Source organism: Folsomia candida, unplaced genomic scaffold, assembly GCF_002217175.1.
Source record: "Folsomia candida strain VU population unplaced genomic scaffold, ASM221717v1 Fcan01_Sc026, whole genome shotgun sequence".
NCBI lineage: Eukaryota > Metazoa > Arthropoda > Collembola > Entomobryomorpha > Isotomidae > Folsomia > Folsomia candida.
The window spans coordinates 93584-105837 of NW_019091218.1; the positions used below are offsets into that span (position 1 = coordinate 93584).

The 12254-nt window shown below is 36.6% G+C and overlaps 1 protein-coding gene and 1 long non-coding RNA gene across 4 annotated transcripts; one reads left to right on the top strand and one right to left on the bottom strand.

Moving 5' to 3' along the window:
- Positions 1-4929: 4929 nt before the first annotated feature.
- Positions 4930-7541, bottom strand: LOC110859458 (zinc finger protein 226). 3 transcript variants are annotated; one of them, XM_035859474.1, is made up of 4 exons: positions 7430-7541; positions 6856-7147; positions 5877-6320; positions 4930-5634 (listed from the first exon to the last, which is right to left on the bottom strand). In XM_035859474.1, the coding sequence occupies exons 2-4, from the start codon at positions 7129-7131 to the stop codon at positions 5260-5262; spliced, it is 1095 nt and encodes a 364-aa protein (XP_035715367.1). In that variant the 5' UTR covers positions 7132-7147; positions 7430-7541; the 3' UTR covers positions 4930-5259. The 3 variants fall into 3 exon arrangements, with proteins under 3 accessions (XP_035715367.1, XP_021964107.1, XP_035715366.1); XM_022108415.2 differs by having other exon boundaries at positions 5877-6317; positions 6856-7521; XM_035859473.1 differs by having other exon boundaries at positions 6856-7520.
- A 1005-nt stretch (positions 7542-8546) lies between these two features.
- LOC118438756 lies at positions 8547-10052 on the top strand. The gene is made up of 3 exons (XR_004837050.1): positions 8547-9086; positions 9185-9388; positions 9681-10052. It is a non-coding gene; the product is annotated as an uncharacterized LOC118438756 (long non-coding RNA).
- The last annotated feature ends 2202 nt before the right edge of the window (positions 10053-12254 follow it).

Consider the following 12254-nt stretch of genomic DNA (forward strand, 5'->3'; position numbering starts at 1 on the left):
ACAGATATTTTTAAATCCTGTATAATAATTTCAAATCCTAATCCTGACATTATTTACCTTGTAGTACATCAAATCCGTCCGGACCTCTCCATATTAGGCGAACCTAGTAGGAAAAAGCTTCTTTCTCGCCTGAATGCAAATTCAGAAGAAATTTTTCGGATCCTTCAAGTGGACCCCCTTCAATTGCAGGACCCTATTTATGTTGAGGTCGAGTGCAAGAGGTGCACGAAATATGGGAAGAAGAAAACACCTCGGTTCCTTCGTCGCCTTCTCAAGGTTTGGTCGTTCTTGTGGGATTAAAATTATTACTTGCGTAAAAAAATTATATATGAATATGTGCATATGCAGATAATAGTTTTGTACAACATTTTATTCACGTCAACGTTTTATTCACACATTGAACATGTATATTGTTAATTTATGCCATTATAAAATCGTTTCATGAAGTTTTATATTTTGTAAATTACATTTTAAATTCAGTTAGTCACACTGAAGAATTTTCTTCTAAAATGCTCCAAACTTAATAATAGAATTTAGAGTTTAAATTGGATCTTTTGATATCGTCACAAACTTTTTATTTGTATTCAATTTTACAGCTTTGTCTAAATTAAATACATAGTGCTCAGGCATCCTTGCCGTGATTTTGTTTCCTTCGCCAAAATTCTTCTATTAATTTACAGTTATTCTGAAAGAATTATAAATATTATATAGTATTTATAGTGTACAGTGTCGGACAGATCTCTACGTCCACATAGTCGCGTCAATTTCATATTCAAATTGTCACTGAACTACTGAACCAATTTTCATCATTAATATATCAAATTCTCACAAATTTAACGTAATTTCATAGCACATTATTAGTTTTCCGCTAAAAAATTTATTTTAGGCCAGAGATGTATTTTAATTCAAAATGAAAACAATTGGATGGACAAAAGTCAACGTCCAGTCAGAGAAAACATACAAAAAAAACTGTAATTTATAAGGAATGTTATAACAATTAATTTTTAATATTTGGTTGGGCCTCCGTTCGCTTTAAGGACGGATTCAAGGCGTCGAGTCATAGAGTTTACCAAATTCTTGGTCACATCTTCAGAAATGGTTTCCCAAACTTCAAGAATTCTGGATTTTAGGCCCGGAATTCCTGAAAAAGATTGTTTTCTTATTTCTCTTTCAATGTGGTCCCACAGATGCTCAATGGGATTCAAGTTTGGAGATTGGGGAGGCCATTCTAGCTTCGAAATTTTTTTTTCTTGAAGTATTCCATGGTGGACTTGGCAGAGTGTTTCGGATCATTGTCTTGTTGGAAGACAAATCGTCGTCCAAGTCCAAGTTTTCGAACAGATTCCTGGATATTACGGTCAAGTATTCCCTGGTACCTGTATTGGTCCATAATTCCGTCAACAAATTCCATTTTTCCTGCCCCACTTGAAGCCATGCATCCCCACACCATTACCGACCCGCCGCCGTGCTTAACTGTGGGGTTGAGATTTTTTGGATTCAATGCTTCTTTTGGATATCTCCACACTCTACGACGCCCATCTGACCCAAAGACATTGAACTTTGACTCGTCAGTCCATAAAATACTGTCCCAGAATGTTTGTGGCTTGGAAATGTGGTCGCTGGCAAACTTCACTCGTTTGGTTGCATTCCTCGGTACAATAAGAGGCTTCCGGACTGCTCTGTGGGATTTCAAATTTCCCTTGTTCAGTGTTCTTTGGATGGTCCTAGGACTAACTTGTTTGTCGAACATCTCCTTGATCTCGGTAGATAGCTTTGGAGCACTAAGTGAGGGTGTAACGTTGACTTTGTTGAGCACGTGGCGTACTTCTCGGTGAGCCAAAATGGGTTTTCGACCACTTCTGACCTTGTTTTGGACTGAACCATTAGCTTTAAAGTTCTTAATGATTGTCTGGATGGTTGTCCTTGCTAATTTATACTTGGTCCATATTTGTCTCTGCGACAGCCCCCTTTTTGTCCACCCTTCCAGTCCTGAATGACAAGATCTCGAATAGCGATAGGAATTTCCTTGCGTGTCGACGCCATCATATTTTTCTGGAAGAAAATTATTTAAAAATTAATGCGGCATATGTTATTGATAGATTTATTAAGTTACCTGATTTTATAAATTGGAGAGATTTTTGTTGTTGACAATTAAAGTGAAGTGGACGTAGACTTTTGTCCGCTCAAATTTCATCCTCTCTCGCTCTGCACTATGATTCTCAGTTTTCCCAGAATTTTCAGAAATAACTCATATGTTTTATGAAATTACGTTAAATTTGTGAGAATTAGATATATCAATGATGAAAATTGGTTCAGTAGTTCAGTGACAATTTGAAAATGAAATTGACGCGACTATGTGGACGTAGAGATCTGTCCGACACTGTATGTATTAAATTCAGAATATTAAACAAATAAAATTGACACGACAAAATGATACTTAAATAAATGAGAAAATTTTATTGATAATAATAAACTATGTATGTATGTAACTATTTATCTAACAAGGGACACTCACGACCTGTCGTTTGAGTCCAGGGTACCCACTATGTTTTTTAGAATCTACTAGGACCCCAGATGAATAATTCATTCTTATTTCCGTGTAAAACTCATATTTGGCGCCATGGCGTGGCGCCAAATTCGCCAAATTTGATGGTTTTTCATGCAAAAATCATGACAAGGAGTTCAACTTTGGTATTCTATGAAATTTTTTCCAAAATTATCACTTTTAACTTTTCACAAAATTTCGAAATTTCGGGTTCGTCGAAAAAATGCTAAAATTATCTCAAAAATTAGAAATTTTGTATTTTTATTTTTTTCTCAAAAATTTCGACTTTTCTGATCATTTTAAGCTTAAAACTTGAAAATCCGACATAAACTGCAAAAGTTATGGGGGTTTGAAATTGGTCGAAAATGCAAATTTTTAAGTTTGGCGCCACGCCATTGTGCCAAATATGAGTTTTACACGGAAATAAGAATGAATCCTTCATCAGGGGTCCCAGTAGATTCTAAAAAACATAGTGGGTACCCTGGACTCAAACGACAGGTCGTGAGTGTCCCTTGTAAGTTGTAAATTAATTAAGTATTTTAATTCTGTTAAACGCAGGCATAATTTCTGAAGCACGGCAAAGTAATTCATATAGGCAAGCAACTTTCAAAATTATTAAAAATAGCAGCGATGTGATTATCAACGTGCAAGCTGGGAAAATACGTAAAAAGTGTTTCCATCTTGAGCTTGGATATCCGGGTGGTTATCCTTGTACGTGCGAGAAATAGTTATTATATCTCTTCCCGAGTACTGTGGAGAAACCAAGGGTCTAGGCCCCTCCACATAGGTCACACACAAGGGGTAGAGGTCATAGTTTCCCAATAGATCACATGACTAATGTAAGGCCCCACACCTAAACGCACTATTAAAAAAGAACCAATAAATCATTACTCACCGCACTACCTTTCAGTATGACTCTATCCGCAGGACAATAACGAACATTACCGTGTAGAAATGTCGTGGTAATAAAAAATTTACCACTCAGAACCCAGAGAATGCCAATTCGGTAGGTGAAATATTACAACATGCATAATACTACGATGACTGTTTATATGTAAATCTACCATAAATATAACAGCAAGACGGTAAACAGCCAAGTCAGTCCGTCTCCATGACAACGTAAATGGACTACGTATGTACTTTTCATACACGTGCATGCATATGTAAAGTCAAAAACCCGAGTTGAGCATTAATAGATTGCCTAAACATGACGACCCGTTGCCATTGGGAACCTTGTCAAGTTCCAACTCGGGCAACACTTGTTTAATTTTGCGTTGCTGTTGGTAAAGGGTTCAAATAACTGAAATATCGAATAACTAAATTACTGCCAAAATCGTAAAATACTATATATAAGAGCTTGAACAAATTTATATAAATTACGTTAACAACATCATTTTTAAAGAAATATGGCTTAGCTCTGAAGTTATTTGCCCGTGATGTAACTATTTCAAAAAATGGGAAACAATTATTAGCATAGTTTTTGTCATAACAAATTAAACAAGAGAAAGCTGGGACAGAGAGGATAAAAATGTCATTCGTCGATTTTGGAAGGGGTCCATGACGTACGATTTTTTTGAAACCTTGAGGAAATACACGTCAGTTATCCCTGAAGATATTTCAGAAATCCGAACACGGCCACACGCACTTTTGAAATTGTTAAAATTCATTAGAAAAGAGAAAGCAGGGTTTGGGGGGATAAAAATAGGACATTTGTCTATTTTGGAAGGGGTCCCCGACGTACAATTTTGTTGCAACTTTCAGGAAATACTCGTCAAGTATCCCTGAAGACATTTCAGAAATCAGAACTCGCCCGCGCGCACTTTACAAATTATGAAAATTCATTAAAATCGAGGGTGCGGGGCAAAAAACGACATTTTCGTATTTTTCAAAAGTTTCCCGCCACCGATTTGGCTGAAAATTTTAGGGAATTATTTAGAAGTGTTAGGGAACACATTTCAGTCGTCAAATCATCCCCAGCGACAGCGGGAAAGCTTAAAAATTAAAAATTTAAATTCTGGGCTGGGCTGGGCTAACTTCCTATACATATGATTAATTCGTATTTTTTAAATCAGAAACTTCGCCTTACAAACATGAAGTTAGAGGACCAAACGTATTTATGTAAAACTTGAGTAAATGCATAATATAAAACATCTGACGGTTGCGTATTTATTTATGCACGTGTCCTGCTCGCGCAATCGTCCCCGTTCACCATCAATCATCACTCTTTATTCAGTGCGTGATGCATTATATTATTTTTTGCATGAAAAATGACACTGCGTCGAGATGAAAATGTTATCTGGAGCAACCTCCAATCTTGGAATGATAATAAACTCATGTAAATAGATACATACACATGCCGTAATTTTGTACAATATCGTCGTAAATTCATTTTATAAACGGCTTTATTTTTCATATCAACTTTCGCATGAAGGATCTCAATATTTCCATAGACTCCAATTATTGAGGTGGTACAAAAGCGTTTTTTTAAATTCATAATAGTGCTCAACATATCATACATAAATAGGTAAGTGAGAAATCCTTTGATTCACACTGACTCATCTGAAATTACTGAATATTTCATTCATTTAAATACATTCAAATCGCAGAAAATGCATTTTGATGATTATAAATCAGTCACATGAATGAAATTGGACAGGTATGCATACATAAATATGTATATTCACCAGCAGGAAATTCCACTGTTACCGGATTATTTAAAGTGTAGAACTTTCTTCCTCCAATTTTCTATGGCGTTGATTTTTCCTCCGATGTTCCAACAATTTGCCATTCGTTTTATAACCCACGTTGCAAAGGTTGCAACGGAACGGCTTCTCATCAGTGTGAGAGTGAATGTGATGTATTTTTAGTTCCTGTCGACTCATGCAAGCCTTTCGACATCCTTTTACCTCACATGAGAAAGGGAAACGTTTCAAGTGGTCGCGACCGATATGTCGTGCAAGCGATCTGGAACAGTGGAAGTCTTTCCCACAATCTGGAACGGTACACTTGAAATGCTTCTCCTGCGTGTGGAGAGCAGCGTGGATCTTCAGGGCAGCCAACGTCTTGCAAGTTTTCGGGCAGAGGCCACACTATTTATATCGAGGAGAGAAACAGATAATTAAGAAAGGGTAAAATTTAATGGGCCCTGAGAATATCTTATATCTTCTGGTAAAAATTTCTTAATTCCCCGGATCTTAATTTGTCTAGAGTTTAATATTTTTAAATAAAGTTATGTCTGAATACAGCCTGGTACGAACATGTTCAATTAAATTTAAAACGCGACAAAACAACACAACTCACCATCAAAATACAATTAAAATTATTATTCTACCTTAAACGCCCTGTCCTCCGAATGTGACGCCAGATGGATTTGATAATGTGGCGATTGGGAAAATCCCTTCCCACATGTTTTGCACGTGAAAGGTTTTTCGCACGTATGCGACCTCAAGTGCAGTTGTAGCTCTGTTCTATGCACGAATTTCATATTGCAAAAGTAGCAAGAGTACAACTTGACTTTAAGATGGCTTCGGATCACGTGTTCTTCGATGTATTCCTTCCTCCTCTTGGGTTTATCGGGGCACAGATTACATTGCCAAATGGTGTCAGTTTTCTTCCTTGCGTTCGGATTTTTGTCAGGATTTAGAACTTCCTTCACCGAATAGTAGTCTGATTCCTTCCCGCAAAAAATTGCGTGGCGTTCAAGCCCGGTGGATTTCTTCACTTTAGTGTAACAGATTCCACACTGAATCATATCAGCGGGGACGTGGTGGACCTGCTAAGAATTAAATGAGCATTATTCAATGCTGATTTACATAAATGTGGTAAATAAATTTATGACAATTTGCTATGTTGAAAATCGCAAGGGATTTTTTTGTCAACCTGTTCGGATGACAAGAACAATCTTATTGTGCACTAATTATATAAATACCGCTGAATATTTAGTGAAGTTCAATATTTACCAGTTTAAACCGCAGTGAAATTATAAACCATCACAACATATAATATAAGTTCATAAGATTGGGTTGGAATATTGCTTATTTTTTATTATGAACTGAATAATAACAACAAAATTTTTAAACAACGAAAAAAAACGGGAAAAATTCCTTGTTTGATAATCTAATCTTAACCTAGATTTAAGTAAAATTTTAAGCTTTGAATGTGGTTCGGTTCACGAGTTATTATCTGTCCGACCGATATAACGATCTTTTAAAGGCCTTTCCCACTTAATACACAACTCCTTCGATTTGTTTTTCACTCAATTTGCACTAAAATTGTTTCTGATAATAGAAAAAATGATTACTGGTTTTTACCTTTTCATGCGTCTTCCAATTGCTTTTTTGAGTAAACTCCTTCCCACAAGTATCGCAACTGTACAACATTTCTTTCGTGTGACTTCTAACATGAGTTTCCAAAGTGACCGGGCATGCGAAATTTTTACCACACAATTTGCACTTGCGTGGACGCCGGTTTGTGGCAAAGTGAGCACGGATGTGCTTCTGTTTATGGACACGAGGAATATCTTCATCGCAAATGTCACATCGAAAGATAACCCTCTTACGGGATTCCTTTTTGTCCTGTCTCTTCATAGTGGTCCGTTAGTATCTGTCCGTTAGTAAATTAATAATTAATTCACTCTAAATAATGTAGAGATAAATCATCACCCCAAGGCGGTACTAAAGAAACTGCCTGGTAATGATTGAGATCTTATCTATATTTGCTAAAAATATCTAAAAATAACTATGTCACATCCGTTCCGTGCACTATTTATTTTCCGTCACGATCGGAATATGTAGAAAGACGTACTTTTAGTTTATTCAATTAAACATGAATAACAAAATTAAAAGCTACAACTCTCATTTTCTTCTTCATTATGTTAAACGTTACCAGATTTATATTATTTAATTAATTGATATACTGCACCACAGTTAAGTATTAATTTCCTGAGAGAATCCAGCTGGTGTAGAGGGAAGGAAGAGGATAAATACATGTGGCAAGCGACAGAGGGCCAAGCGACAGAGTTAAACAACAAAGGTGGAAATTCATAACTGAAATGCCCTCCCATGTATGTAAAGGCATGGAATGTGTATACGTACTTAATAGAATAGGTCCCGTGCATACATTGCGTCAACCAAACAGGAAGGATTTTTCGACCCACACCCTACCCTTAATCGTCAACATTGGGTTGACCCCCTCCATTGACCCTGATTTTGGCGTAAACTGTTCTTCAAGATGGGAAAACCATAGAAAATTGTGGGAATTAGCAGTAACAATTAATTAATATGCTATTAACATGATTTAAAATCCTGGGAAAATGGCAAAAAATATCAAACATTTGGGAACACGAAGTATTCCATGTATTAAACATGTATTAAACAAGCGAGTTTAGTCAACTTAAATTTTAATTTTGCGTCAATCTCTGATAAAAAAATCAGGCAATCAAGTCACCAAATTTTATTTGAAAAAAAAGTTTACGTCGACATACCAAAACCTCCAACCCCCTCGCTCGTCAATAATCGTCCACATTTTCTCGTCCCCCCTCCCCAAAAAATGTTTACATAATATATGAACAGTCCCTTACTTAACCTTTCATACCCAAGGAGACGTTCATAAATCACGTAACGCAAAAATCGCGATTTTCCAGACCCACCTATTGCCCTAATTGATTCCTTGACCCTCGCTCCCGTCTCTCTTGCGTTGCATAATTTACGAACGGCCCCCAAGGCAAAAATACATCAAAAACTAAACGGATCAACAAAACAGTCGTGGTTATTATTAACTACAAAAAAGCTCCAAAACTATTTTTGCAGAAAATTGTTATATTTTTTTAAAGATTTTGAAATGCGCATCACCCCTTAAAAACTTGGCGGTGTGTTAATACATTGAAAAAATAACAAATAATTTTCAAATCTTAGCTTATCTTATGCACGACCCTTTTCCCTGTCAGCTGCGACACTTAAGGGAGCATCATCATCGCACATATGTGTGTATGTGAGCAGCAAAATCCAACTTTCTCTTTCGAACAAGGGAGCAAGTTTATCTACAAAAAATAATTGTTACAATAGAAATATTAAGTAATTGTACACAATTAACCCCATTACGTACATGCTTTTGTGATGGAAACGCCTATGTCTGTGGTTACCGTGATGCTGTAAGTAAAAACTTTCAAATACGTACATACATACTTATGTATCAAGGTAAGATTGCAATTAATTTCACGAATAATGTAACCATTTTATGTCTATTGGACAGTAAGGAATAACTGATCGCAGGTTTAAATTGAATTTCACCCCGCTCCCAATGTAATCAAGTGGGCACGTGATTTTCGCGCGAAAATATCCTGCGATCATTTATTCCATAATGACCAATAGCCATGCAAACACACAACGTGGGTGGTTAGCTCGATACGTGACATCATACAATATAAAAGTTGGGGGTCTGAATCCCACGCAATTATCCGATTTGAAACAATTTTCTCCACCTTCGGCTAACAGTGAAGTGCAACGATACGGAGCATGGTCGGCAAATTGGATAATAGAAGAATGTAAGATATTAATTATTAATTACTAACTAATTAGTAATTAAAACAATTCCGCTACATTTTAAAAATGTTGATACCTATTCCTTTAATAATCATTTTAGTCGGGGGTGAATGTGACAATCCACGAATGGAAGTACCCCCCGTGGACGCGGTGGCGCCGTTTTTGTCGCGCATAAAAAGTTGGGGGTATCTCATAACTTTCTATAAAAGTTATGCGGGTGAAGTTCAACATGCGGAAAATGGGTTTCTACCCATCCTGGCGCACACCTGGATTCTGGAAAAGTAGCTGATACATAATCGTTTTTGTAACTAGAGAATTATTTTCACTAATTTTATTACAGATTAAAATCAGAGGACTGATCGAGTCGAGTCGAGATAAGACTGGTCGAGTTTCGAGTCGAGTAAATCGAGCTCGACGAATCGAGTCGTTGTATGCCCAGCCAAACTAGATTCAACTTGAAAATTAAAAATCGAGGTTAGCGTCTGGATGGGAACTCGACTCGATTTAAAAGTTGATAGCTCGGGATGCCTCGACTCGATCGGAGCTCTAATGAAAGACCAAATTTTTACATTTGAAATTACCCCCATTTTTTCTAGAGATAGTGAAGTAACTATAGCACCGATGGCCCCGACCCGGAAATCAACTATTCCAACTACAATGATAACGAAACCACGCCGGAAATGAAGATGCATAACAACACCCATTTCAACCAATGAGACCCCAAAATTTAGTAAATGCATCAGCCATCAGGATTGTCCACAACAACGTCATTATATCACATAAGATTTGTTTAAATTATTTCTTACATAATTGAATAATGACTTTTTTAATTTATTTATGCAATAATTAATCAGTATTCAATACCAGTATTCATTACCAGATCATTAGCTTGATTAATTTATAATTAATCATATATACATATATATATATATTCAAAAATTGTTGATAGGTATACTTGTTTACGTAAATCATACCTGCTTTAACCAATAACAATGTAATTTAAAACCAAAAATATTGAATAAATCGTAAATAATTTGTCTACCTTTATTTGTGCACGACCCTTTTCCCGTCAGCTGTGAACTGTGTAAATTTAAGATTAAATGAAACCTACAACAATGAACCTTTCACATTTCAACCGTTATGTTTGCATCTCATTTCCACTTCATCAGGCGTGGACGCAGTTGCGGGTATCGGATAAATTTTTACAACACTTAATTATGCCGGCGATGTTGGACGTTCGGAAAATAACATTCTGCCCATTCTGTCACACACCTGGAGCCGTATTCAGAGCTTCGAGTAAAAAGTTAAAGTTACTTTTGTTTTCGAGTTACCTGAAATTTTTACCCTCATTCAGAAGATTTTTACCTTACCTTAATTTTTAGGTAAGGTAAAAATTCAGGTTACTCTGGGGGTTATTTGAACAGTGGAGCTAAATGCTGCCCTGCGCTCCGCGAAACAGCAAGATTTCCTTACATTTATGTCAACATTGTCAAAAACCCACTACCGCAGTTACTCTCTACCACCTCCATCCACTACTACCTCCACCCACTATCATTGTAAAGTTGTGCCAGTCTTTTTAATATAATTCAAAATTATTATAATAAATTATAAATGAGTTATTATTAAACGAAACGAGTACATTCATTAAATCACAATTTATTGTTTTTTAATTACTGGCATTGACACAGTTTGGCCGTTACACAGAAATTGACATAATTTAGGATTTAAAATAAAATCATCAACATGTTCTATTTATATCTACTCTAAATTTAATTACTAGTATTAGCACAAATTGGCCGTTACACAGAAAATTTTGTGAGTTTAGATTAGTTGTATTCTTAGACCTCTTAAACTCGACTCTGCTAACCTATTTATGTATTTCTGTCGAAGCGAGCTACGGCAGATTCGTTGCCATTAATTACAACGTCAGTACGATAATCCTGCATTTCTAATTTTCGACTGAAACGTCATGAATGTTGCCTCTCTTCATGTCACGGCCTAATGAAACAATGCATTAGTGTCACGGCTGTTGCAACTATAAATACATTATTGTCCAAATAAATAACCTGGTCACCAAATATTCCTATCATCGTAGCAGCCGGGAGGGTCATCGGAACGTTTTGAAACCACATTTCCTCATCATCCCCTCACCCAGTTTTTATTGTTTCCTACTTTTTGCTAGATGCATTGGCCTTTGTTCTTCGTCATATTCTTAAATTCTTCTTGCACCTCCTCGAAATCTGTGTCACTGCCGAAACTGCATTTCCTGGAGCCAGAGCTTTATCCAATGTTTCGTTTTGTCTCGTCAAGTTCGATTTCAATTTTCCAAAGAGACATCATTTTTATATTTCACAGCGTCGATGAGGGCCAGCTTTGGATAGCATTGAGATTGTCCATCCTGTTAAAAAGATCACTTAAATTTTAAATACATTTTACCATGTCAAGGCTATAATGTCACAGCTGGTACCTCAAACTTTGGCGTAATTACAAGGAATCTTCCAAGTGGTGGCGTTGTCGCTGAGCTGTCTAACGAGCTTGTGGTGGTGGCAGTGAGTGGTCTTGATAATTTGGAACATGCTATGATGCCCGTTTTCCGTGAATGGAATTTCTTTATTAATCCAAATGTTGTGTAAAACAGCTGCTGTTACTGTAATTATATACGCCTTCCTCTCCGAATAACGCAAAGCCCCACCAGTCCTGAAAATAACAGATTTAGCTTTAATGTTTTGTCCCAACATTATTGGAGCATCACAGATGGAAAGGTCGTGACACTATAGGTCTTGACACTTGCAAAAGATGCGAACAGAATGATCTTGAAATTGGTAACTTACTTGTCTATTGGCCGAAAGCGTGATTTCAAACCGCAAAGAGCTCTCTCGGCGATACTTCTTGTGTTTTTGAATCGATTGATGCAGGTGTTGTAGTAAGATCAATTGTTGCAGATAAGTTGCAGTGTGTCACGGTTGTATACACATGCCACGGCCACTGGGATTTTAAATTAATTTTACCGATACCAAACTGTTTCTGAATTTCTAAATCCGTGAAGTGTTCTAAAAATTTTCTTCATCCCAAATTTTTTTGTGCTTCGTCGCCAAGAGTAAGCAGAAGTACTGCCATAAACCTGTCGCACTATTTTCATTCGTCGTTCTCAATTGGCTTATAGTCCTCTA